The 27,142-nt window shown below is 44.0% G+C and overlaps 1 protein-coding gene across 3 annotated transcripts; it reads left to right on the forward strand.

The window, feature by feature from the left end:
- Positions 1-8,609: 8,609 nt before the first annotated feature.
- Ddb2 (damage specific DNA binding protein 2) lies at positions 8,610-27,061 on the forward strand. 3 transcript variants are annotated; one of them, XM_048360980.1, is made up of 10 exons: positions 8,610-8,824; positions 10,577-10,740; positions 11,849-12,040; positions 20,582-20,727; positions 21,884-21,983; positions 22,061-22,238; positions 22,540-22,682; positions 25,775-25,939; positions 26,075-26,120; positions 26,606-27,061. In XM_048360980.1, exons 1-10 carry the CDS (start codon positions 8,716-8,718, stop codon positions 26,656-26,658), a joined length of 1,296 nt encoding a protein of 431 aa, XP_048216937.1. In that variant the 5' UTR covers positions 8,610-8,715; the 3' UTR covers positions 26,659-27,061. The 3 variants fall into 3 exon arrangements, with proteins under 3 accessions (XP_048216937.1, XP_048216936.1, XP_048216938.1); XM_048360979.1 differs by having other exon boundaries at positions 25,775-26,120; XM_048360981.1 differs by lacking the exon at positions 11,849-12,040.
- The last annotated feature ends 81 nt before the right edge of the window (positions 27,062-27,142 follow it).

The raw sequence follows: 27,142 nt of genomic DNA on the forward strand, positions 1-27,142 counted from the left end.
CTAAATAGCTGGGATTACAGGTATGAGCCACTGGAGCCCAGCTTCTTCCTCATTCTTATAAGATGTTGACAGTGGACTTAGAGTCTCTCCAGATAACCCAGGATAATTACTTTATTTTAAAATTCTTAATAACACCTGCAGAGACTCTTTATCCAAACAAGGTCCTATTTTCAGGCTTTGGCGATTAGAATTTGGACATACCATTTTAGAGATCACCTAAACACCTAACAGCATGCTTGGCCTGCTAGGAGGCCTTGGCTATTAGCCTCCCACTTCTCACCGAATGCTTCCTGAGATTGAAGAGCAGGCAGCCTCTCACAAATATGAATGGAGAATACATCAACAGATCTCATGCTGCCAACACAAATGTGGCTTGATTTTCAAGGCTGCCTATAATTATGACAAAAATATCAGATTCTTGGCCTTATGATGCAGGGATAATTGAGCATGATGGGAAATGTATGATAAAATGTCTGCAAGGATGTTCACTCAGAGCTCAAAATATGGGGAACATGTGTATGAATTTTGACCAAGACCCACTCCATCAAGCTCTTAGCTTTGCCAGAAGAACTGTAGCTATTGAGGCAGCTCGTTCCTTCCCTTACACAGAGACACTGAGCCGGGTGAAGTTCCTTGGATAAGATTTTGTGTGTGGCTGTGTGCCAGTACTGAGGCTCAAACCCTGGGCTCGAGGGCTATCCCTTAGCTTTTTCATTCAAGGCTAATGCTCTACCACTTGAGCCACAGCTTTAATTCTGACTTTTTCTGGTGGCTAATTGTAGAGAAGAGTCTTAGGGACTTTCCTGTCCTGGCTGGCTTCGAACTGTGATCCTTGGATCTCAGGCTTCTGAGTAGCTAGGATTACAAGCATGAGCCATGGCATCTGGCAAGTTTTTTTTTTTTTTTTTGTCACATGTTCCTGGAGAGTCAGTGACATAGTAGGGACAGAAGTCAAAGCAGGGCAATGGAAAGGAAAGTGGGAAGAGGGGAATGTGAAGGAATATAAAGTCCCTTCTCTCAATCCTCTAACATGTGACTCATCCACCCATTGGAAACTGGCTCAGCTGTAACAGAGAGAAGCATTTTCCTTTCTGCCACTTGGGATTTTCTGCAGTCCTCAGGAGAGACCTTTGGGTCAGAAGAGGAGTAAAAGATATTGCCAGAACTCAAAACTCGTCATTTCTCATTCTCTGGTCCCCCGCCCTTTGCAACATGGCTGTCCTATGGTACCAGTGAGGGGACTTGAGACCAGCTAAAAGCCTTTACACCACTTTCATCAGTAAATAACCTATCACCAGGAGATTACATAACAACTTCTATTTGTAGAACACTTTAAAGTTTAAAAGCATCTCACAGTTTATTTCAGCATGCGTGGTTGCTGTGCAAATCTGACTGCCTGGAGGAGATCCCCGGCATTCTCTGTACTTTGTTTTTTGGTGTTTTTTTTTTGGCCAGTCCTGGGGCTTGGACTCAGGGCCTGAGCACTGTCCCTGGCTTCTTTTTGCTCAAGGCTAGCACTCTGCCACTTGAGCCACAGCGCCGCTTCTGGCCATTTTCTGTATATGTGGTGCTGGGGAATCGAACCCAGGGCCTCATGTATATGAGGCAAGCACTCTTGCCACTAGGCCATATCCCCAGCCCCATTCTCTATACTTTGTGAGAAAATACAGAGTTAGCTGATGCCTGCTGGAGGCTCACACCTGCAACCCTAGATACCCTGGAGGCTGAGATCTGAGGACTGCCGTTCAAAGCCAGCTAAGGAAGACAAATCCAATTAATCAGCAAAAAGCCAGAAGTGAGAAGCTGGGAATGTGGCCTAGTGGTAGTGCTTGCCTAGCATGCACGAAACCATGGGCTCCATTCCTCAGCACCACATACACAGAAAAAGCCAGAAGTGGCACTGTGGCTCAAGTGGCAGAGTGCTAGCCTTGAGCAAAAAGAAGCCAGGGACAGTGCTCAGGCCCTGAGTTCAAGTCCTGGGACTGGCAAATAAAAAAGCCAGAAGCAGAGATGTAGCTCAAGTAGTAAAGAGGCAATTGTGAGTGAAAAAGCCATGCAAGAGCACAAAGCCTGGAATTTAAGCCACAGTACCAGAAAAAAACAATTGATTTAGTGTGTGGATGGGGCTCCATTTCCCCATAGTAAAGTTAAGGATTTATTTGTTTGTTTTGGTGCTTACATAGCTATCTGACACTTGCAAAGCTACCCAAAATTATGTACATTCCCCCCCCCCCATGGTGTGGGGGAATCAATCCTAGGGCTCATACACTTTAAGCATATGTTCTGAGCTACATTCCTAGCCTGAAGTTATATATTTGCTATTGCCATGGCCAAAGTACTTTATATGAAGATAGAGCAATGAAATTGCTGAAATTGTTTCAAGAAGGAGAAAGGGGGGATACAAAGGAGTGAGTCTTTTTTTTTTTTGCCAGTCCTGGGCCTTGGACTCAGGGCCTGAGCACTGTCCCTGGCTTCTTCCCGCTCAAGGCTGGCACTCTGCCACTTGAGCCACAGCGCCACTTCTAGCCATTTTCTGTATATGTGGTGCTGGGGAATCGAACCGAGGGCTTTATGTATGGGAGGCAAGCTCTCTTGCCACTAGGCCATATCCCCAGTCCACAGGAGGAGTGAGTCTTATGAGGCACATTTTACCTAAGTATGGAATTAGAACAATGAAGTCCCTTATGCAGCTAACATATACTAACAAAAATGGGGATTTTTCTTTTTTTTTTGGAGCGGCACTGTGGCTCAAAGTGGTAGAATGCTAGCTTTGAGCAAAAAAGCTCAGGGACAGTGCCCAGACCCTGAATTCAAGCACCATGACCAAAACAAAAGAAGCTGGGCTGGGGATATGGCCTAGTGGCAAGAGTGCTTGCCTCGTATACATGAAGCCCTGGGTTCAATTCCCCAGCACCACATATACAGAAAATGGCCAGAAGTGGCACTGTGGCTCAAATGGCAGAGTGCTAGCCTTGAGCAAAAAGAAGCCAGGGACAGTGCTCAGACCCTGAGTCCAAGGCCCAGGACTGACCAAAAAGAAAAAAAAAGAAGCTGTTGTTGTTGTTTTAAAGTATTCAGCCAGGTGACTTACACCTATAATCCTAGCTACTCACGAGGCTGAGAAATGAGGATCATGGTTAGAAACCAGCCTGGGCAAGAAAGTCTTTGAGGGGGCTGGGAATATGGCCTAGTGGCAAGAGAGCTCGCCTCGGATACATGAAGCCCTGGGTTCGATTCTCCAGCACCACATATCTAGAAAACAGCCAGAAGTGGCGCTGTGGCTCAAATGGCAGAGTGCTAGCCTTGAGCAAAAAGAAGCCAGGGACAGTGCTCAGGCCCTGAGTCCAAGCCCCAGGACTGGCCAAAAAAAAAACAAGACACTAAATTTTGGGGCTGGGAATATGGCCTAGTGGCAAGAGCGCTTGCCTCCTACACATGAAGCTTTCGGTTCGATTCCCCAGCACCACATATATGGAAAATGGCCAGAAGGGGCACTGTGGCTCAGGTGGCAGAGTGCTAGCCTTGAGCGGGAAGAAGCCAGGGACAGTGCTCAGGCCCTGAGTCCAAGGCCCACGACTGGCCAAAAAAAAGAAAGTCTTTGAGATTCTTATCTCCAATAAACCATCACAAATCTGGAAGTGGTGCTGTGGCTCAAGTGTTAAGAGTACTAGCCTTGAGCAAAAAAGCTCAGGGACAGTGCACAAGCCCCAGGAGACTCTCTCTCTCTCTCTCTCTCTCTCTCTCTCTCTCTCTCTTTCTCTCTCTCTCTCTCTCTCGCTCTGTCTCTCTCTCTCTCAATAGGATGGGGAGCCTTGCCTTCGTTTAACATGACTATGAAGGTGTTCATATTTGGGTACTTAAACATGTATTGGAGGTGCCAAGCAGTAAGAACTCTGGAAGTTTGAGTTCTAATCAGTCTGCTTCCAATCCTTTCAGAGGAATGTGAACTTTTAGTTCTCCTGCAAGCTCTGCAGAATCCCCGAGGCTGTCATTTGCAAACCACTGGCTGCAGTATGTGTGTGTAGGGGGTGGGGGTGGGGGGCTGCACACTTCATCTGTGTGGATTGTGGATGGTTTTGCAGACTCAGCAGTGTGGGGATCTGTAGACAGCTTGAAGAGAATCAGAATCATGTATCAGCCTGCACCAGAAAATTTTCCCCACTAGATGAAAACTTCACACAGGAAGAACTCAACACTGGCTTGCACTGATTTTACAACAACGGCTCTAAGGCCCACCTCGTCCTTCCCTAGTCATCTTAGGATGAAAAAAACAATGAAACAGAAAAAATGATGGGGCTGGGGATATGGCCTAGTGGCAAGAGAGCTTGCCTCGTATACATGAGGCCCTGGGTTCGATTCCCCAGCACCACATATACAGAAAACGGCCAGAAGTGGCGCTGTGGCTCAAGTGGCAGCCTTGAGCAAAAAGGAAGCCAGGGACAGTGCTCAGGCCCTGAGTCCAAGGCCCAGGACTGGCAAAAAAAAAAAAAAAAGAAAAGAAAAAATGAGCCCAAGATCACTGAGCCTAAGTATAATGCTTTTCTCACTGTGCTATATTATCTGTTCTAGAAGCCATGAGAGCCACATATTGTTTTGCAGATAAAAGAAACTGGCATTATTTCGGGTCATGCTCATGGTCTGTCCACCTTCCACTGTGACCACGAGACCTGACTTGCTGTCACCGGAAGTGTTTGAATGAGTTGCCATATGATGCTTTATGTTGAAAGTCCTATCAAGTCCTATCACGGATTGGACCAAACATCTATAAATGGGGCTTCATGACACAGCCTCTCCATGGAGCCCTGGTTGGACCATTCCTCCTGTCATCAGAGTAACAGCAGTAATATATATGTCCTAAATATAATTGTCAAGCCAGGTACCGGTGGTTCATGCCTATAATTCTAACAACTCAGAAGGCTGAGAGCTGAGGATCACGGGTCGAAGCCAGCCTGGACAAGAAAGTCTGTGAGACTCTTATCTCCAATAAACTACCTAGAAATAAGCAGAAGTGGCACTGTGGCTCAAGTGGTAGCACATTAGCCTTGAGTACAAAGAGGCTCAAGGAAAGCAGCCATGCCCTGAGTTCAAGTCCCAGGACCAGAAAAAAATTATATATACAATATATATATACACACACACACACATATACACACACACACACACACATATATTCCCCTTCTCTCACACACATACACACATTATTACAGCTCAGGCTGTAATCTACTCAAAACACTGAGAGCTGAGGATCATAGTTCAAAGCCAGAGCAGGTAGGAAAAACTTTTATTTCCAATTAACCACCTCCAGAAGTGGAGCTGTGGCTAAAGTTAGGATAGAGAGCCAGTCTATCCTAGCTAAGGGACAGTGCTCAGGCCCTGAATGAAGTCCCAGTAGCAGCACAAACACACAAATACATTTGTCCAGTTGTCACTCAGTGGCCCTTCAGATGGGAATGGATGACATCAAGTGGCTAGAAGTTGGTTAATTGTGAATCAAGAGGAAGCAAAGCAAAATCTAGGTTAAGGGTGCCTCCAAGCACAATCCGAAACAGGGCTTTCCTGACATGTGTAACATAGATTTCCACTACTCACAAGTGCTTCCATCTACCATGGAAAATTTCCCAGCCTTAAAAACAGATTATGGGAAAACCTATCATCACGGAGGTCATTTCCCTTGCTCATGAATCCTGCCTTTGCATTTCCTGCTGCCTCTGCTAGGCATGTTGTCTGCATCTACCTGACTCAATCTCTCCGGATTCATCTTAAGTGTTACCTTCTTTGGGAAAGCTTTCATGATTTTTTCCTTTCTTTATCCCACTCGAAGCTAACTTCCAGTGTCCCTCTTCTGTCACTTCTCTTCCCCATGCTTCCTCTCTCACTAAGCTTCTTACTCTACTATCTTTTAAATGAGTATCGTTGCAAAGAGCACCAAACCCATACTATGGGGAGGGTGTTAGAAAGGAGTTATAGAGTTTTATTTGTGTTGGATGTTTGGAGAAAGAGTTCAGGGCAGCGAGGTTTTGCTCAATTGAAAGCAGAAGGAAGTGGGCTTAATTTTATGATTGTCTATTGAAGGGGTCCAGAACATGCCACCCCCAAACTTAGCACTTTTAGTTTTTTTCATAGTGCTGGAAATCAAACCCAGGGCCTTGTGCATGCTAGGGAAGCGATGTACCACTAAGCCACATTCCCAGCCCACTATTGCCTCATTATTATGATTATTTTGAGCTAATGATGCTTCAGAAATGGCGAATACAGAAAAGTCTGATCCCTTTTTCCCTTCCACCTAAGAATAGGCTATGAAGTTTCCCATGAAAAAAGAGCCCTCACAATACCAAGAAGAGAACATTCTTTTCCTCAGAGTCCACCCCTTATCTTCCATTATTTTCTTCCCTAGACTTCCTAGTCACTGTGTTACAATTTACTGTCCCTAGCTCAAGCCTTTGTCTTGTCACATGCTCATTGTGTAAAAAAGCACACAGTATAACATTTTGGGCCCAAAATAGCATGTTAGGGAAGTATTCTCTACATACATACAAATATATTTAAAAATTGTATGTTTTTCTTCCATTAATATTACACCAGTTTAATTTTTAGGACCAACCAATGTACCCTAAGTAGGTAGGAGATTTTATTCTCTTAATCTTTTTTAAATTTAAGATTATTTTTTCATTTTTATTTTTGGGCATTACTAAGATTTGAACACTTGCTGGGGAGGACCTCTCCCGTCTAAGACGAATCCCCAGCCATTTAAAAATAATTTATTTATTACCATTTTTAGTATTTATTTACTTGCTGGTACTGGGCTTGAACTCAGGGCCTGAGTGCTATCCCTGTTTTTCTGCTCAAGGCTGGTGCTCTACAAATTGAGCCATAGCTCTACTTTCAGCTTTTTGGTAGTTAATTGAAGATAAAAATCTCACTTGTTTTCCTGTCTGGGGTGGCTTTAAATGCTGATCTTCAGATCTCAACCTCCTCAACAGCTCACATTAAAGCCATGAGCCATTGGCTCCAGGCACTGTTTTTATTTATTATTATTTTATTATCTTTTCTGATAGGGTGTCAAAATTTTGCCAGGATTGGCCTTAGACTTCATTCTTCATACTTCTACCTCCTTTGTACCTGGGATTAGAGATATTCACCAAAGGGCTGGGATGTAACTCAGTGCCAAAGTGCTTGCCTAGCACATGATATATATATATGTATATATATATCATTATATAATGATATAAATATATATATATATATATTAGAAAAGATGTTCACCACTAGGATAACCTCTAGCTTGTTCTCTGAGAGAGGGTTTCCACTAACTTTTTGTGAGTCTGGCCCCAAACACTCTGCCCACCAAGCTGTTGAGAAACTGGCTTAAGTTTATTTTTTAAACTGATATATAAGAATATTTTAAAATTTTAACTGATGTATAAAAACTACATATATTTATGGGCTACTTTTTGATATTTTCATATATGTACATATTGTGTATTGTTTAAATTGGGTTAAGCATATCTCCTCAAATATCACTCCCTTATGGCAAAAACATTAAAAATTCTGCTATAAATATATATAACACAGGGCTGGGAGTATGGCCTAGTGGCAGAGTGCTTGCCTCGTATACATGAAGCCCTGGATTCGATTCCACAGCACCATGTATATAGAAAAAGCCAGAAGGGGCACTGTGACTCAAGTGGTAGAGTGCTAGTCTTGAGCAAAAAGAAGCCAGGGACAGTGCTCAACTGGAAAGATAGATAGATGGATAGATAGATAGATAGATAGATAGATATACAGATCTATAGTCATCTGTTTTGCAGTAAGCACAAAAGGACTTCTTATTGTCAAACTCCTACAAAACTCCTGTATTCTTTTGAGACAGGCCCCCAGACTGGCCTAAAATTCTGGATCCTGCTGCTTCTGCCTTCTGAGTCTGGGATTCCGGGCAGCCACCACTGCACTGGGCTTCTCTAGCAGTGTCTAAAAAAACCAATCAGCTGTTCACAAGTGGCCTCACATCTGTAATCCTAGCTACTCCGGAGGCTGAGACCTGGAGGATCTCAGTTCAAAGCCCAACTGGGCAGAAAAGCCTGCAAAACTCCATTCACTAATTAAGCAGAATGAAAGAAAAGCAGAATTGGAGGTGTGGCTCAAGTGCTGGGCGCCAGCCATGAGCACAGGAAGCTGAACAAGCACGACGTCCCGAGTTCCAGCCCAGATACCTGCACAAAATCAAAATGTAAACAATCCTCTCCACAAACAAACAAACAAACAGAAAACCACCCCTCTATAATGTGAGAGGAAGGAGACGTGGAGTATTTATATCGACCCAAGAGGAGTTGGCCATCCTGGGCGTTTGGACAATCTCCATATCCTTGCCTGTGTCAGGACATGAGCGATCAGGTTTTGTCATGTCAGGCTTGGCAAGCAGGTGACAACCTCAGTTCTTCCCGTGGGGTAAAGGAAAAGAAAACAAACACCTGTAACTTGACACTGCGGCGGACCGACAGCCCCGCCCACCGCGCACGTCGGGTCTCTCCGCGCGCCTCGCCTACCAGGAAGGGGCGGGCCCTCCGCGAGGGGGCGGGGCTCCGGCGCCGCTCCGAGCGTGTTTGGCGGGAAGTTGGCTTCGCTGCGCACTGCGTGTGGCGGTGCGAGTTCTCGCCTGTTCGCTCCGCTGACGCTGGGAACTGAGACGTTAGCAACTCCTTCGCCCCCGAGTAGGCCATGGCTAACAAGAAACGCCCAGAAACCGAGAAGACCTCGGAGGTCGTGTGCCTAGGTAGCAGAAGTCTCCTGGAGCCCGAGGCCAAGAAGCTCCGCGTGAAGGGCCCGGGTACTGCGCCGCGTTGTCACGTGTCGGCCGTGCTATCCCTGGTTCCTGCCATTGGGGCGCCCGCCGCGGGCCGGAAATGGGACGGCTGCCCACTTCCCGGGCGCCCGGGCCGCAGGCTGTGTTTTTGGCCTACCCTGCGGGGGAGCCGTTAACACCTGAGTTTAGGCTTAACCACTCCCATCCCAGGTGACCAGCCAACGTCTGTGGGCTTTTATCACAGCCACGTACTCTACTTACCTAGTTTGTCCCAGGATTTTCTTTTTTCTTCTTCTTATTTTTTTTTAAATGTAGGTGTGTATGCAAGGCTTGGGGCTTGAACTCAGGACCTGGGCGCTGCCCCTGAGTTTTTTCCGCTCAAGGCGAGTAGTGCTCCACCACTTGAGCCACAGCTCTACTTTTGCCTTTTTTTTTTTTTTTTTTTGGTAGTTAATTGGAGATGCAAGAATCTTAGGGACTTTGCTGCCCAGCCTGGCTTCCAACCAGATCCTCAGATCCCAGCCTGCTGAATAAGCTAGGATTAAAGAAAGGTGTGAGCCTTCGACCACCCTGCTTACCTCAGGATTTTTTTAAAAAAACACCCCCCCCCAGGCAGCTTGAAATAATCTTACCTTTACTGACCCTTGTGGAGGCTAAAACCCACAGGTGGGTTGTTAGCCATTTGTCCTTGGTGGTTTCAGATGTGATGGTTCCAGCATTTCAAACCTTGCTTCTTTGAACTTAGAGCTGTTGTAGGAGTTGGCGGTGGAATGGATTTTCTAGTCCTTGAGAATAATTGGTCAAGAAAGATTCTGAAAACTGGTTCCACCAATATATCTTGATGTTCCACACTTTGCTTATTCTTACTATGCTTTATTTACTTCTCCAGAAGTAACTTACTTAGAGCTGCTCCAGACCCTTCTGAGTCTGGTTGGTTTCTAGAAAAATCCATAGGACTTGGGATGACTGTTGGAAACTACTACATTATTTTATTTTGTGTTACTATTTTTGAGCTGATACTAGGTTGTGAACTCTTGCCCTGGGCATTAACCCTTATCTTTTTCACTCTAGGTTGGCACTCTACCTTTTGAGACACAGCTCCATTTGTAGCTTTTTTGGGGGAGGGGTGGAGAGGCTAACAGTCTCACAGACTTTTCCTCCTGGGACTGATTTCCCAACATAATCCTCAGACCTCAGCCTCCTGGGTAGCTAGGATTACAGACATGAGCCACCAGTGCCCAACTTTTTAATTTTTTTAGACAAGATCTTGCTGTGTAGCCCACATTATTTTAAAGCACTGGTGGTCCTCCTTTAGGTCTCTCCAGTACTGGGATTACACTCAGCCTCCCTACTGCTTTATTGCTTTAATTTAGGATTTAAACATACTTTTTTCTTAAACTTATGCTGGCCTAAAATCTTGCTGTGTATTATATGTGATCTTAAAACGGTCTCCCATCTCCACAGTTTTCCATCTCACATGGGAAAGTCTACAATACATTTTCTTCTTGTTTATTTCTTTGGCCCAGCTTTCAAGAATACTGCAATATTATACTTTAGGGGGGAGTGTTTGGGAGCAGGGAAGAATCTGTACTCATTTATTTCTTTTTTTCCCCCTTTTTTCATTTCTTTCTTGTGCTGAATGAGACTAAACAGATCATGGGAAGGCTTTAGAAGGTGATGAGACAGATTGGCTCTGCTGAATGAAAAAGCTTTATGGGATGTCAGCCGATAACCTTTCTAAAAGTGGAGATGAAAATATGTGTCTGTTCTTGGCAGGTTGTAGCAGGAGATGTGATCCAGAATGCCTTTGGGAAGGTTTGGATAGCCTGCAGGTCCCACCATCGTGCAGCGGCCTGCAGGTTCCACCGTCATGCAGCAGCATCGTCAGGGACCTCTACCAGTACAGGTTGGATGAAGCTGCCTGGCCGTTACTGCATCAGGTGAGGCAGTTCCTGGTTGAAGTATCCAAAGGCTTGCATTGTTTTTCAACTATTTGATGTTCCTAAGCTAGAAGATAGGTTGGATCAACAAGTTGGCGGAGTGGTCTGATCACTTCAACCACGTGACTGGCCTACTGGGCACTCAACCAGGGAGAAAAGTTTTCTGATGGAATGCACTCTTCCCCTTGCTTTCCAAATTAGTTCATGTATACTGTAGATATCTCATGCACAACTCTAGGCAGCTTTCCTTTGCAAGAAGGACTTGGTCCTAGGGCTCATCTGTGAAGGAGCCAGAGATTGGCAGTTTATCAAGGATTTGAGTTTTATGTATTTATTTAAGGTGGTACTGGGGTTTGAATGCTCCCATTCAGCTCATAGCCAATATTCTACACTTGAGCCTCACTTCTAACCTTGCAGGTTTTTGTTTTTGTTTTTGTTTTTGTTTTGGCCAGTCCTGGGCCTTGGACTCAGGGCCTGAGCACTGTCCCTGGCTTCTTCCCGCTCAAGGCTAGCACTACGCCACTTGAGCCACAGCGCCACTTCTGGCCATTTTCTGTATATGTGGTGCTGGGGAATCGAACCTAGGGCCTCGTGTATCCGAGGCAGGCACTCTTGCCACTAGGCTATATCCCCAGCCCCTGTTTTTGTTTTTTGGTGCTGGTTCTGGGCTTGAACTTTGAACTCAAAGCTGGGTGCTTTTGTACTTAAGGCTAGTGCTCTAACATTTGAGCCACAGCTCCACCTCTGGCTTTTTGGTTACTTATTGGAGATAAAAGTCTCAAGGACTTTCCTACCCAGGCTGGCTTTGAACTGTGATCCTCAGATCTCAGCTTCCTGAGTAGCTATGATTACAAGCATGAACCACTGGCACCCAGCTGTTTTTTTGCTTTTTGGTGGTTATTTTGGAGACTGTGTCTCATGGGCTTTTCTGCCCAGGCTTCAAACTATAATTCCCTGAATCTCAGTCTCCTGAGTAGCAAGGGTTATTGGCATTGAGCTCCACACTAGGACTTCAGTTGTTGTTTTTAAAAATAGAGCTTGAGTTTTAATGCAACTAATTCAACTTAGTTTTTTGTGTTTTTTGTTTTTTTTTTTTTGTCTGTGGCAGCGTCTTCAGAAATCCTTTTTGCACTCTCTGGCTTCTTACCGGATATTACAGAAAGCTGCCCCCTTTGACAGGAGGGTTACATCCTTGGCATGGCACCCAACTCATCCCAGCACCCTGGCTGTGGGCTCCAAAGGAGGTGATGTCATGCTCTGGAACTTTGGCATAAAGGAAAAACCCACCTTTATTAAAGGGGTAAGCAGTTCCTGGTGCCGGATTATAGTGCTAAAGAAGTGTTTATTGAGTGAATGAATGGAATGTTGGCATTATCCAGTAGCAAGATGTTTGGGATAAAAAGTAACTGGGCGTTTTCAAACATGCCAAATGGCAACAGTACTCAAATATTTACTGAATGCCTGCCCTTGACATATTAGGTGGTATCAACTAGTGATCACTCAGAGTGTAAGCTCCTTTTTACCTCTTTGAGATATTTTTGGGCTTTTTTTCTTCTCCGGTTGTCCAAACTTTCATAATTGAAACATCTGGGAGAAACAATTAAAGGAGGAAGGATTTCTTTTGGTTCTCAGTTTGTCTGTGCCTGTCTAGTTTTATGTTTCTGGGCTTGTGGTGAGGCAATATATTATGGTTGAAAGCTGTATTGGATCAGAGTTGCCCAGCTCATGGCAGCCAGGAAGCAAAGAGAGACAGACAGGAAGGAGCCAGGGGAATATATACCCCTCAAAGACATGTTCCCTATAACCTGCTTCTTCTAACCAGGCCCTGCCTCCTACCAGCCTGTGTAGTAGAATGTACTCACTGATTTGATTGATGAAGTTAGTGCTCTCATATAGTCACCTCTCAATATAGCTCACCATCTCACTAGTATAGCTGGGAACTAAACCTTCAACACAAGAACCTTTTGGAGGGCTACTTCATATCCAAACTACAGCACTTTATTATAATGATTTAGACATACCAATTCCTTCCTTCCTTCCTTCCTTCCTTCCTTCCTTCCTTCCTTCCTTCCTTCCTTCCTTCCCTCCCTCCCTTCCTTCTCGCTTTCCTTCCCCTCCTCCTCCTTCCTTCTTTACCTCCTCCTTTGCTCCCTTCCCTTTCCTCCTTTCCCTATCCTTTCTCTTTCTTGAGCCACTACTGGTGCTAGAACTCAGGATTATAAGTGTGAGCCACAAGTACCCACTTATTCTAACTTTGTGTGTGTGTGGGTACTGGAACTTGAACTCATGGCCTGAGTGTTACCCTGAACTTTTGTGTTCAAGGCTAGTATTCTACCACTTTAGCCCCAACTCCACTTCTAGCTCTTTTGGGGGTTGGTTAATTGGAGATAAAGAGTCTCACGGCTAGGCTGGCTTCAAACCTTGATCCTCAGATATCAGCCTCCTGAGTAGCTATAATAACAGGTGTGAGTCATAAGCACCCAGCTTATTCTAACTTTTTGTTGTTGTTATCAGTTGTGGGGCTTGAACTTAGGGCCTGGGCTCTTGTCCCTGTGCAGTATCCTGGCCACCCAGGACTCGCACCCATGACAAGTCACCAGCACTAAGTCGGGCTAGGAGTCTTTATTTAGCTGTACAGCGTCTGCTCTCCACCATCGGGACAGTAAAGGACAGCAATGAGCCTCCACCACAGAGCTGGGTTTTTAAAGGTAGAAGCTATGCATTCTACAGCAGGTGGTCACGTAGCACAGACGCAGGGGGTCAGAGCAAGTCACAAATGGGTTAAGCAAGCGGTTTACAGAAGCAGAATTTTGCGGTCAGGCTGACCTAATAACTTTATTTTAACAATTGTTACCATGTTTCCTTAATATCAACTAAGCAAGCATGAGTGGGCTAAAACAAACCAGTACTCAATCACAAGTGGACCAACCTGACAGCCGCTATGGCATTTCTATAACTGCCACTATGATTATTTCTATAATCTATTACTATGATCGTTTTTACAATCCATTACTATGGTTGCTACCTAGATACAGAGAGGAACAAGGGCTACATATGTTTTTAAATGTCAGACTACAAGGTAGTAGTCTCACGGGTGGGGGTGCAGCCCTCTAGCGTGGAGTCACAAAAATGGAGTTACAGAAGCTAAGAGTAAACTCTAAGTGAAATTTTATAAGCCCTATTGTTTCTAGGAGCTGGGGGGTGGGTTGCAATGGGTACACTTTTCACACCTGAGCAATTTTGCTCAAGGCTAGCACTTTACCACTTTGAGCCATAGAGCCACTTCCAGTTTTTGAGTGGTTAATTGGAGATAAGAGTCTCATGGTGATTTTCCTACCTGTGCTGGTTTTGAACCTAGATTCTCAGGTCTCAGCTTCCTGAATAGCTAGTATTACAGGAATGAGCCACCAGCGCCCAACTCATTCTAACTTTTGAAAGAAATGTTTATTGCCGAGTGCTGGTGCCTCATGCCTGTAATCCTACTATCCAGGAGGCTGAGATCTGAGGATTGCGGTTCAAAGCTAGCCCAGGTAGGAAAGTCCATGAGACTCCAGTTAATCCCCCAGAAAACTGGAAATCACACTGTGGCTCAAAGTGTTACAGCACTAGCCTTGAGTGAAGAAGGTTCAGGGATAGCACCCAGGCCCTGAGTTCAAGCCTCATGACCAACACCCCCCACCCCCCCCAAAAAAAAAAGCACTTACTGCCTCTTCTATTCAGAAGTACCTCCATCCCGCTTCATCATTTCCTATTTCTGAGGGTCCCTGTGTTAAATCCCCCCTCCCCAATGTTTATCACTATCTGAAATACTGAATTTTTTTTTTTTTTTTTGCCAGTCCTGGGCATTGGACTCAGGGCCTGAGCACTGTCCCTGGCTTCTTTTTGCTCAAGGCTAGCACTCTGCCACTTGAGCTACAGCGCCACTTCTAGCCATTTTCTATCTATGTGTGCCAGGGCTTCATGTATATGAGGCAAGCACTCTTGCCACTAGACCATATTCCCAGCTGGATTTTTGGATTTGTCTTTGCACATTAGAAAACAAGCTCCATAATATCAGGGACCTTGTCTTTCTGGTTCACCACTGTAGCCCCAGAGCCTAGAACAATGGCATATAGTAGCTGCTTTATATTTCTCCAAAGAATGAGGGCTGTGAAGCATAGCTGGGAAATTGGATGTATGCATTCAAGAAAACAATGCTGTTTCTAAATGCTCCAGAATATTAAAAAAAAAAAAAAGGAAAACAAAAACGCCTTGTGAATTGAGTTGATGGAGAGGCTTCATGGATGAGTGAGGAGTAAGAAAAAGAAATATTTAAGTAAATGAAGAGAGAATCAGGAAAGACATAGTATGTTGGTGCAAGGTATGAGATGGGTGTTTAAGAAAACAAATTCTGGAAGCCAGAGGGCAGACAGCAGAGGAGTGCTGAGGACAGGGCTTGGTGGTCTTCCTTCACCGACAAGGTAGGCAGTAAGGCAGGTGTCCTCCAGGAGGGGAGCTTTGAATTTGAGTCTGAACCCAAAGCTCCTCAGGCAGGAGGAGATTTATTTTTTCCAGGAATCTAGGACATGTGTATAAAAAGAAAATTTTGATTAATTCTGGAACTGGTCTGGAAGTAGTCTGTTCTGAGAACAGACATTCCTGACCTTTTTTTTTTCCTTTGGCCGGTCCTGGGACTTGAACTCAGGGCATAGGTACTATCTCTGAGCCTCTTTGTGCTCAAGACTAGTGTTCTGCCATTTGAGCCACAACACCACTTCCAGCTTTTTCTGAGTAGTTCATTGGAGATAAAAGTCTCATGGACTTGCCTTCCAAGATCAACTTGCCTTCCAGGGCCGGCTTCAGACCTTGATCCTCAGATTTCAGCCTTCTGGATAGCTAGGATTACAGGTGTGAGCCACCAGTGGCTGGTCCTTCTGATTTTCTGAAAGAGGAATGACAACTACTATGTATCATTTGTGTGTGTGTGTGTGTGTGTGTGTGTGTGTGTGTGTGTGTGTTTTGCTGGGGATCAAATCAAAGCTCTGTTTGAGACTGTGCATACTGTACCACTGAACTGCATACCTGATGCCCTGCATCACCCTTTATTATAATATGCATGTAACTAAAGTTTCCTTACACCATCATGGTGATTGGTCTGGGCATTTGAACTTTGTGATTGCAAGGAGTTAGCATGGAGCAGTGGAAGGTATGCTGCTTTGAGAAGAACTTCATTTTACTCTTTGGCATAGATAGCAGAAAGCTGATTTAATATCAATAACTAGAGGAGCAATAGTGCCATGTTTTGTTGCTTCTTTAGTCATTTGACCTTGGCGCTGATCTCAACATTTTTAGGCCTCTTGACTAGGGAATATGTATTATCAAAGTGAAGATAGCTGGGGGGACTGGGGATATGGCCTAGTGGCAAGAGTGCCTGCCTCATATACATGAGGCCCTGGGTTCAATTCCCCAGCACCACATATACAGAAAATGGCCAGAAGTGGCACTGTGGCTCAAGTGGCAGAGTGGTAGCCTTGAGCAAAAAGAAGCCAAGGACAGTGCTTAGGCCCTGAGTCCAAGCCCCAGGACTGGCCAAAAAAAAAAAAAAAATGAAGATAGCTTTATTGTGTTCATGTGCAATGTCTATTCATCATGAAATGATAAGTGAGACATGATGGTATACATCTGTCATCCTATCAATCCGAAGACTGAGGCAAAAGAACTACAAATTTGAGGCCAGCCTAGGCTACATAAGATAACTTGTCTCAAACCAAAGGGGGAATGTGTGTGAGAGAATTATAAAGAATAAAGTAAACTGACCCCAAATCCCTATTTTCAGCACTGTCTATATATATATACACTATTACACATACTCATTCTATTGCTAGTATTATCACTTAAATGCTCTCCTGAAGAATCTGTTGTGGTTTATTTATGTTAAATATTTTAGTTTAATCATACCATACCAGAAGAAGACCATTTATAAATATCCCATAATTGTTTCTTTTTTTAAAGTCTTTAGTTTTGGTGGTCTGGGTAATGCTAACTTCATAAAACAATATGAAGAACATTTCCTCTGCTTTGTTTTCTGGGGGAAAAAATAGGGTCAACGCTGTGGTTTTTCTTCTTTAATGTATATAACAAAGCCATTTGGGCCTAGAGTTTTTCTTTTTTCCTTTTCAACTGAGATGTAATTGATATGTAGTAAATTGTACATTTGAAGTAGTCAGTTTGATGAGTTTGGACAGCTATGAGAATTTATTACCATAATTATGCTTGATACTTGAAAAGGTCTGTCACCCCAATAGTTCCATAATGCCCATTCTGATCCTTTCCTCTCTATTCTTGCTCTTGTCTCTTAGGAACTACTGACTTGCTTTTTATTCCTATAGATAAATTCACATTCTCTAGAATTTTACATAAATGGAAAAGAAAGTATATATGCTTTTTTTGTTTTTTTGTGTTTTTTTTTGTTTTTGTTTTTTTGTCAGTCCTGGGGCTTGGACTCAGGGCCTGAGCACTGTCCCTGGCTTCTTTTTGCTCAAGGCTAGCACTCTGCCACTTGAGGCACAACGCCACTTCTGGCCGTTTTCTGTATATGTGGTGCTGGGGAATTGAACCCAGGGCTTCATGTATGGGAGGCAAGCACTCTTGCCACTAGGCCATATCCCCAGCCCACCCCTACATTTTGACCACTACAAATAAAACTGCTATGAGCATTCATGTTTGTGTGAACATGCATTTTCATTTTCCTTGAGAAAATACTTCAGAGTAGAATGACTTGATTGTAGAGTGAGAATTTTTTTTTTGAGATGGTCTTATTATATAGCCTCGAATTTGTGATCTGCCTACTGTAGCCTCCCTGGTACTGTAATTATAGGCATATATACCATACTTGGCTTTAGAGTGGAAACTTAATTTTTTTACCCAGCAAGTACTCTACTACTTGAACCACACCCACAATCCTACAGTGGAAATCTTTTAAAGATTTTTTTTTATTTTGTGTGTATGGGCTTTGAGTGTGCTTAACGCACTCTACCACTGAGTTATACCCACATCCCCAAAGGTGTTATTAAAGTGAGAAATAATGTTTATATTTCCCCACATATTGCCATTTTCAGTGTCTTTATTTACAATCAGATATTTTTGCTGGGTATAAAATTCTAGTAACAGTTTTTAGAAAATGAATTTTCAAGTTATTTTTTAATTGATAAAAATTGGATATGCTTTATCATGTATAATGTTCTACTGATTCACACTGTTTCAGTACTTCCAATCTTTCTGATAAATCTACTATCATATTCTTCTCTTTATAATAAATTTTCTTTCTGGCTACTTTTAAAGTGACTATAATATGCCTTCCTTTCTGACTTTGTTCTCTTTGGAGTTATTGAGCTTCAACCTGTGGGTTAATAGTTTTCTTCATATTTGGAAAATTTCTGGCCATTTATCATCAGGGTTTTTTTTTGTTGTTGTTGTTGTTGTTGTTTTGTCTTCGGAGGGGCTTGAATTTAGGGCTCAGATGCTGTCCCTGAGCTTTTTTGCTCAGGGCTGATGCTATACTATTTTGAGCCACAACTCTACTTCCAGTTTTCTGGTGGTTAATTGGAGAAAAGAGTTTCACAGGCTTTTCTGACCAGGCTGATTTTGAACCTCAAGCCTCAGATCTCAGCTCCTGAGTAACTAGGATTACAGATGTGAGCTATCAGCAACCAGTTTCAGATATTTTTTTCATCCTCTTCTTCCTCCTCCTCTTCTTCCTTCCTTTTCTCTCAACTTATTTTCCTTCCGACCTCTCCTGTAGCCTAAAGTGTAGGTCTAAATGGACCCACTCCCTGTGGGTATTTTTTTGTAAGGCTGGATGGATTCCTTGTTTTTTTTTTTGTTGTTGTTCAGTCCCGGGCCTTGGACTCAGGGCCTGAGCACCATCCCTGGCTTCTTCCTGCTCAAGGCTAGCACTCTGCCACCTGAGCCACCGCACCCCTTCTGGCTGTTTTCCATATTTGTGGTGCTGGGGAATCGAACCGGAAGCTTCATGTGTAGGAGGCAAGCACTCTTGCCATTAGGCCATATTCCCAGCCCCTGGATTCCTTGTTTATTAAGAATCCTTTCATGTATTGAAAAAGTGAAGATGCTCAAAAAAAAAAAAAAAGAATCCTTTCATTCTGGATAAGAATACAGATTGTGCTGAAGGAACAAAAGTTTGGCAGACTAGATGCTGGTTGTAATGTTTATAGAGCACTTGGATGTGCCAGTTAGTATGTAAGTGTTGTATGTAGGAGATCTTGTTTGTGTCCAGGTGCAGGGTAGCATTAGCTCAAGATAAATACAGAAGGATCTCTTAAAGATGTAAAGTTCTTACAGTTGTCCAGTGCCTGAAGCCAGGAACTTGTGGCTCATTCCTATAATCCTACCAAATCAGGGGTCTGAGATCTGATGATTTTGGTTCAGAGCCAGCTGAGCAGAAAAATTCAAGGTCTCATCTCTTCTCTCCAACCAGCAGAAGACCAGGACTGTAGGCATGGCTCAAGTGGTAGAGCACCAGACACAAACAAAAAAATCTGAGAGCGCTCAAGTCCTAGCATTTAAGCCTCCCTACCCCCATAAAACAAAGAAACCCAATACCTGATTTTTAATAAGCACTTAATAAAGACTTACTATAGATGATTTATTATATGTTATCTGATAAGCTCTTATTAGCTGTAACTGTGGTTAACCCTGTTTCTTAGTGATTTGTTTGTTTACTTTTTTGTAGCATTCAGAGTTAAACTTAAGCCTTCCAGCATGCTAGGCAAGTTCTCTACCACTAGTTATACCCTAACAGTATCACATTGCTGTACTATCTGGAAGAATAGGAAAGAACACAAGTCTGTTTCCTGCCCTTCTAACCCAGATGCTGTTTGTTCTAAACTGCAGCTTTTCTAGAGTGCAAATGTCTTGTCATAAATGCAACATAATAATGATAAAGAATAGATCATTGGTTGTCAGGAGTTGTTGGGGTGAGTGGAAGATGTGATTCTGGTAGGAGAAAATGAGGGAATTTTATGGGAGGAGAAAACTGTTTTTCATCCTCATAGAGGATATTCAAAGCCATACATGTATTAAAATCCATAGAACTATAATACCAAACAGTTATATTTACTGTATCTTAATTTTAAAATATAAAAGTAAAATAACACCTTAAAAATAAAAGTGCACTGAAGGAATGAAATTGTCCAAAAAGAAATGTACTTATGGGGCTGGGAATATGGCCTAGTGGTAAAGTGCTTGCCTCGTATACATAAAGCCCTGGGTTCAATTCCTCAGCACCACATAAACAGAAAACGCCGGAAGTGGCGCTGTGGCTCAAGTGGCAGAGTGTTAGCCTTGAGCAAAAAGAAGCCAGGGACAGGGGCTGGGAATATGCCTAGTGGTAAAGTGTTCACCTCATATACATGAAGCCCTGGGTTCAATTCCTCAGCATCACATAAATGGAAAAAAGCTGGAAGTGGCTCTGTGGCTCAAGAGGTAGAGTGCTAGCCTTGAGCAAAAAGAAGCCAGGGACAGTGCTCAGGCCCTGAGTCCACGCCCCAGGACTGGCAACACAAAACAAACAAGAAGCCAGGGACAGTGCTCAGGCCCTGAGTTCAAGCCCCAGGTCTGGTACCTGATTTGTGAAATGGCAACCCCTCTGTACATCACCTTTATAATAACAATAAAAACAAATCAAGAGCACTATGGATAGTATCTCTAGGGGTAGGTGTGTGAGCTGACCCAGCCCTGGTGCTGACTGACTGGCATTTCTATTGGCATAGTATGTGTACCTAGGCTTGGCCTATGCTTTCTGACCCATCATCACTCACTGGCTTTTTCCTTCCTGTGTTAGATTGGAGCTGGAGGGAGCATCACAGGGCTGAAGTTTAACCTTCTCAATACCAACCAGTTTTTTGCCTCTTCAATAGAAGGAACAACTAAGCTGCAAGACTTTGAAGGCAACATTCTCCGAATTTTTACCTGCTCAGACACCTGCAAGTGAGTATTTTAGTAACATGTAGTTCTAATAAGAGCATCTGGATCCTATTTCTTCTACCCAGACAGTGCAAGGAAAAGTATTAGCCATTTTCTTCTCTTCCTCAAACTCTTCCATGCTCTGATTTTGGTCCAGGTGGATTACTGCTTTGGGAAGCCTTGGCCCTTCCTAGGAAAGGGCATCCTCTTCTTTAAGGCATACCAATATTAAACTAGACTTTGACTCCCACAAGCCAAGCCAATAGAGTACTGGTCCAGAAAGCCTCATAGAGAATGAAGCAGGGGCTAAGAACTGAAGTTTCAATGCTATTCATTTATTGGGCTGTAATTACTTGACTAGTTTTCAGTTGAAGCTTAAATTGATAGAGCCGTCTCCTAAGAGAAAGTGACTGGAGAAATTACAAAATGCAAATCACTTTAATTTCTAGCCAGAGACACAACTGTACAGTTTCCAAGAAGTGGATGTGGGTATGAGGTCTAATTAGCATTGGGTATCATCCTAAGCTGCCACAGGGGTGAGAAACACAGCAACCATCAAGACCAGTGACTGGATGAACTCAGCTCCAGGTTCCTCCTCCCAGCTACCTCCTCCTTACATTCAGGAGGGATCCCAAAAGGCATTGCAGCATGCAGCAGTTTCAGAGAAACCACGTGACTCAGAGCTCTTCTGGCTGTGGATCTGCATCTATGAGGCACGTCCTACTGAATCTCCTTGTCCTCAAGTAGTTTTCTAGTGGAAAGAGCAGCTGGGTTCTGTTTGCTTTTCCCTAATTGCTCAGAAGGGGGCAGACATTCCTCTCTAGCTGTAGGCCGCAGAGCTGAATATTTCCTGTTTGGTTTGTCATCTTCTTTGGCTCAAAGGGTGAAGAATGATTGGTGAGAGAACAGTAAACAAAGTTTCCTTAGAACCTGCACCGTATGGGACAAGCTAGCTTTGGGGCTTGCCTTGTGAGTCTGAGTTTAGCTAAGGATGCTGGCAGAGAAGTAACTGGACACAGGGTAAACAAGTCTGGGTGCTCCATAGAAATCCATAGCAAGACAGTTATTCATTCAACAGTATTTATTGAATACTTACTGAGGGTTAAGTTGGAGCTGCAACAGTGAATTAAATGGACCCAGCCCAGTCCTGAGTGTCTTACAGCATGGTCTCTCTCTCTAGCATCTGGTTTTGCAGCCTGGATGTGTCTACCAAAAGCCGAATAGTAGTCACGGGAGACAATATGGGCAATGTGATCCTGCTGAACACAGATGGCAAGGAGGTATGTTCTGAGGTCCAGGTTCTCCCTTCCCCTCCCTTGGTTCTGTGTCCCCACCTGAACCAGCCTCTTTTCCACAGCTTTGGAATCTCAGAATGCACAAAAAGAAAGTGACCCATGTGGCTCTGAACCCCTGTTGTGATTGGTTACTGGCCACAGCCTCTGTAGATCAAACAGTGAAAATCTGGGACCTGCGCCAGGTTAAAGGGAAAGACAGCTTCCTGTACTCCCTGCTGCACAAACATCCTATCAACTCAGGTGTGACATCCTAAACCTCATCTTTCCTGCAGACTGTTCTTGTTTTACCACTCCTGCAGTTTTTCCTGAAGGTTTGGAAGCTGTTAGGCCAAAACTTTATCCCTCAATAGCATCTATCAAGCTGATGGCTGGAAACCTTTCTGGCTTTGGTTGCTCCTTTCCCCAGTGAATTTTTAGAATATTTTCAGATTCTCTCCTCCTTTCCACTTCTGTCCAGAGAGGAATGGAAAGGAGGGTGCCCCTACTAGAAAAAGCCTCGAAAGGAGGATCTTCTAGCTTAAGGGACTTTTCACTTTTTCAGCTTGCTTCAGCTCCGATGGATCCCGCCTCCTGACTACTGACCAGAAGAATGAGGTCCGGGTTTACTCTGCCTCCCAGTGGGACTTCCCAGTTAGCATGATCCCTCACCCACACCGGCACTTCCAGCACCTCACACCCATCAAGGTGAGTGAGGGAACGGACCCATTATGGAAACCAAGGAGGACTGCCCAAGGAGCAGAGAGGGCAGACATGGTCAGCCTGCAACCAGTCCCAGATCTCTTTTTGCCCAGACACAAAGAAGCAGTCTGTTAACCCTTTGACTTTCTCTGTTCTTTCATCCCACTTCTTCAGTTCCATAGTGTTAAGCTTTCTCTCTTTTTCTTTTCCTATTTTTGGTGCTGGTACTGAGGCTTGAACTCTAGGTCTCCTGTACTTGCTCAGCTTTTTTCATGCACAGCTAGTACTCCACCACTGAGTCATGTCTCTAGTTCCACAATTTTCTTTTTTTTTGCTGGTTAATTGGAGATAATATGATTCTCGTGGATTTATCTGCCCAGGCTGGCATCAAACCAGGATTCCTTCTATCTAAGACTCCTGAGTAGCTAGGATTATAGCTGTGAGTGCTCAGCTTCTTGAGTTTTCTTAATGTCTCTCTGACAAGCTCTTTTTATGATCTCACTGTAGGCATTTTCTATGGCTCTCTGCTCTACATTCTTTCAGTTTGTGTGTGCAGCTGATCCACAAATTAACCTTCACATTGTAAGTTTGTCTTGCAGGTTTAGGTGGCTTCTAATAATAGAAATAAGTCCCTTATTTTCCCAATTTGGATCTCCGTTTCGTCTGTAAAAAGTGAATAATAGTATCTAATAGGGTTGTTGTGAGGATGAATCAGTACACTTAAAGCACTTGGCACCATACCTAGCACCTGGTGAGTACTTAGTAAAAGATGACTTAGTACCTCACATGCCTCAAATCAAACTCAATAATAAATAATAATCAAGGCTTCTTCACTGGTTGCTATTCGTGCTAATCCATCTTTACATCTACCTCATTTTATCTCATCCAGATCAACTTCCACTTGTTGTTTTAATGACTTATTTCCAAACTACTGCATATAACATATCCTCTTCTTTTTTTTTTTTTTTAAATTGTATGTGTGTATGCACGCGCCAGTACTGGGGCTTAAAGTCAGGGCCTTGCATTCTTGTCTGGCTTTTTTTACTCAAAGATGGCACTCTACAATTTGAGCCACAGATGATTGATTGGAGATAAGCATCTCATGGACTTTCCTGCCTGGGCTGGCTTTGAACAGTTATCCTCAAATCTTAGTCTCATGAGTAGCTAAGATTACAAGTGTGAGGCACTGATAGCCAACTTCCTCCTGGTTAGCCATGTAAAACTCCCTTGAAGCAGGGTGGTAGTGGTACACATCTGTGATCCCAGCACTCAAGAGGCTGAGGCAGGAGAATCTTGCTGTATAAATTAGTCTCAAAAAAAGAGAACAGTCAAAACTCAGCCTTGTGCTTGCTAGGGAGGCACTGTACCGCTTAAGCTATCTTTTTGTGTATGTGTGTGCTGGTCCTGGGGCTTACACTAAGGGCCTAGGCACTATCCCTGAGCTTTTTTTGCTCAAGGCTAGCACTCTACCACTTGAGCCTCAGCTCCACTTCTGATGTTTTTGTGAATAGTTTATTGGAGATTACAGTCTCACAGACTTTCCTGCCTGGGCTGGCTTTGAACCCAAATCCCCAGATATTAGCCTCCTGAGTAGCTAGGATGACAAGTATGAGCCCTGGCGTCTGGCTGTCATCCTCCTTAAGGCTTCAAAAAAAAGGGGGGGGAGGGGGACAGCAATGTGGCTTAGTGGTAGAGCGCTTGCCTAGCATACATGAAGCCCCAGGTTCAATTCCTCAGTACCATATAAACAGAAAAAGCCAGAAGTGGTACTGTGCTGTAGAGTGCTAGCCTTGAGCAAAAGAAGTTCAGGGACAGTGCCCAGGCCCTGTGTTTAAGCCCCATGACTGGCAAAAAAAAAAGTGGTAAGGGGGATGGGAATTTTGGCTTAGTGGTAGATTGCTTGCTTAGCATGTATAAAGCCTTGGGTTTGATTCCTCAGCACCATATAAACAGAAAAAGCCGGAAGTGGCTCTGTGGCCCAAGTGGTAGAGTGCTAGCCTTGAGCAAAAAGAAGCCAGGGACAGTGCTCAGGCCCTAAGTTCAAGCCTCAAGACTGGCACAAAAAAACAAAAAACAAAAAAACTTGTTGGCTGGACCTTTGAAAGAGCTTTACTTACTCAGCCTTGATCTAGAGGTCTATTAGCTTTACTTCCTATATTCCAAAATTTGTTTTGTTTTTGCTAGTCCTGGGGCTTAAACTCAGCACCTGAGCACTGTCCCTGGCTTCTTTTTTGCTCAAGGCTAGTACTCTGCCACTTGAGCCACAGTGCCATTTCTGGCCATTTTCTATATATATGTTGCTGAGGAATGGAACCCAGGACTTCATGTATATGAGGCAAACACTCTTGCCATTAGGCCATATTCCCAGCCCCCCCAAAGTGTCCTTTTCCTGGAAGACCCTGACCACTTCAAATTTCTGCAGTACCTGGAGATGCATGTTAGGGAATGAATGTCCCGCGCATAACTCTTTAATTGCCATTATGATATTTAGTGTAAAACATTGGGAAGCCATTAGGTTTAGATGTGGTCATGAGGGTGTGGCCATAAGATTGTGCTGTCCTTACAAGGAGATAGAAGTGTGTGTGCACCAGTCCTGGGGCTTGAACCCAGAGTTTGGGTGCTGTCCCTGAGCTTTTTGCTCAAGCTAGCACTCCACCACTTGAGCCACAGGTCCACTTCTGGATTTTTGGTGAATAATTGGATATAAAAGTCATGGACTTTCCTGGCTGGGCTGGCTTTGAACCATAATCCTCAAATCTCAGCCTCCTGAGTAGCTAGGTTTACAAGCATAAGCTACCAGCGCCTGGCTTTTATTCTTGTACTGTTTGTTTTTAACTCAGGACCTCATGTTTGTTTGGAAGGTACTCTTACCACTTGAGCTATACCTCCTGCTGCTCTTACTTTATTTTTCAGATAGGTTTTTTTTCTCTCTCTCTTTTTTTTAAAACTGTGGTCAGCCTGGACCATGATCTCCTGAGTAGCTGGAATTATAGGCATGAACTCAACTCATGTAGGTTTTATCTTCAATATTAAGTTGTTGGCATTTTAGTGGCAAAGAATACTTTTTATGTCTGTCTTTACTCTTGTGATCAACCTAGGCAACCTGGCATCCTCGATATAACCTCATTGTTGTGGGCCGATACCCAGATCCTAATTTCAAAAGTTGTGCTCCGTATGAACTGAGGACAATTGATATATTCGATGGAAACTCTGGGAAGATGATGTGTCAGCTCTATGACCCACAGTCATCTGGTATCATTTCGGTGAGGTTTGGGCCGTCAAATAGTGATGGGAGGAAACAGGGATTCAACCTACTTTACCAAAAATTGGTCCTATATGCCCTCTGTCTCTGCCAATACCTTCCCCATCTTCTCATGCTAATATTCTTATTTCTGCAGCTCAATGAGTTCAACCCCTTGGGGGACACACTAGCCTCTGCCATGGGTGAGTAGAAGCAGATATATCTCAGAAATGTCCAGCCTGACCTAGTTTATTTATTTGCCTGTCCAAGTCCTGGGCCTTGGACTCAGGGCCTGAGCACTGTCCCTGGCTTCTTCTTGCTCAAGGCTAGCACTCTACCAGCACCACTTCTGGTCATATTCTAGATATGTGGTGTTGGGGAACCGAACCTTGGGCTTCATGTATATGAGGCAAGCACTCTTGCCACTAGGCCATATTCCCAGCCCAGCCTGGCCTAATTTAGTGCAGGGTAAATTCCTTGTGCCCCTGCGACATACACCCTAGGGCCAATAAAGATGCCTGGAAGATAGAGGTATTTCTGGCCTTGAGCCTTTACCGTGGTTATAACAATGCCTGGCTGCTCTCTAGTCTCCTAGGCATTTCCTTACTAAAACCTAGCTCCTCTAGGCCAGCCCCAAACCCTGACACTGATAATGAAAGGTGCATCAGACGGCTCTTGCTCTTCTTAGGTTATCACATTCTCATCTGGAGTCAGAAGGAAGTGGGGCCACGGAGAGCTTGAGAGAGACACTGAAGAAGATTGAGCCACAGCCTGGAGTCCAAAATGGAAACAAGTTCTTCAGAAGAGGCAGCTGTTGGTTAATGGGCCACAAGTGCCACTGTCTTGGGGTTGGAGCAGGGACACTGGCTAATCACTGTTCTTAGCTCTGGAAACTTAGGACAATCCAGCTTCTCTAAGGTTCCCTGCTAGCTAGACTGAACCCAAAGTAGTTTTCTCCTGTTTGTTTTTTCTTGTGGTGCTGGGGATGGAACTCAGGGCCTTGTGTGGGTAAGCCAGGTGCCCTGCTGAGCTATATTCCCAGCTACCTCTTTTCCCTTCTGATGTGTGGTGACAGAATGACCAAGGAGTCTTTTTTCATTTGTGCTTACTATGGACACAGACAATAAAAACATATTTAACTGAGCTTATGAGCAGATCTATTATCACTGACCTAGTCAAAAGGGCTCCTTGGGTCTCAGAAAGAAGAAAAGGCACAGAACCAGCA

This window comes from Perognathus longimembris, chromosome 13 (genome assembly GCF_023159225.1).
Source record: "Perognathus longimembris pacificus isolate PPM17 chromosome 13, ASM2315922v1, whole genome shotgun sequence".
Taxonomy (NCBI): Eukaryota; Metazoa; Chordata; class Mammalia; order Rodentia; family Heteromyidae; genus Perognathus; species Perognathus longimembris.

Excerpts from the sequence above, each read along its gene's own strand:
- Ddb2 (XM_048360979.1), top strand. The coding sequence starts at position 8,716 with ATGGCTAACAAGAAACGCCCAGAAACCGAGAAGACCTCGGAGGTCGTG. Across the intron at positions 8,825-10,576 it reads GCTCCGCGTGAAGGGCCCGG|GTTGTAGCAGGAGATGTGAT; the intron begins GTACTGCGCCGC and ends TGTTCTTGGCAG. Across the intron at positions 12,041-20,581 it reads AACCCACCTTTATTAAAGGG|ATTGGAGCTGGAGGGAGCAT; the intron begins GTAAGCAGTTCC and ends TTCCTGTGTTAG.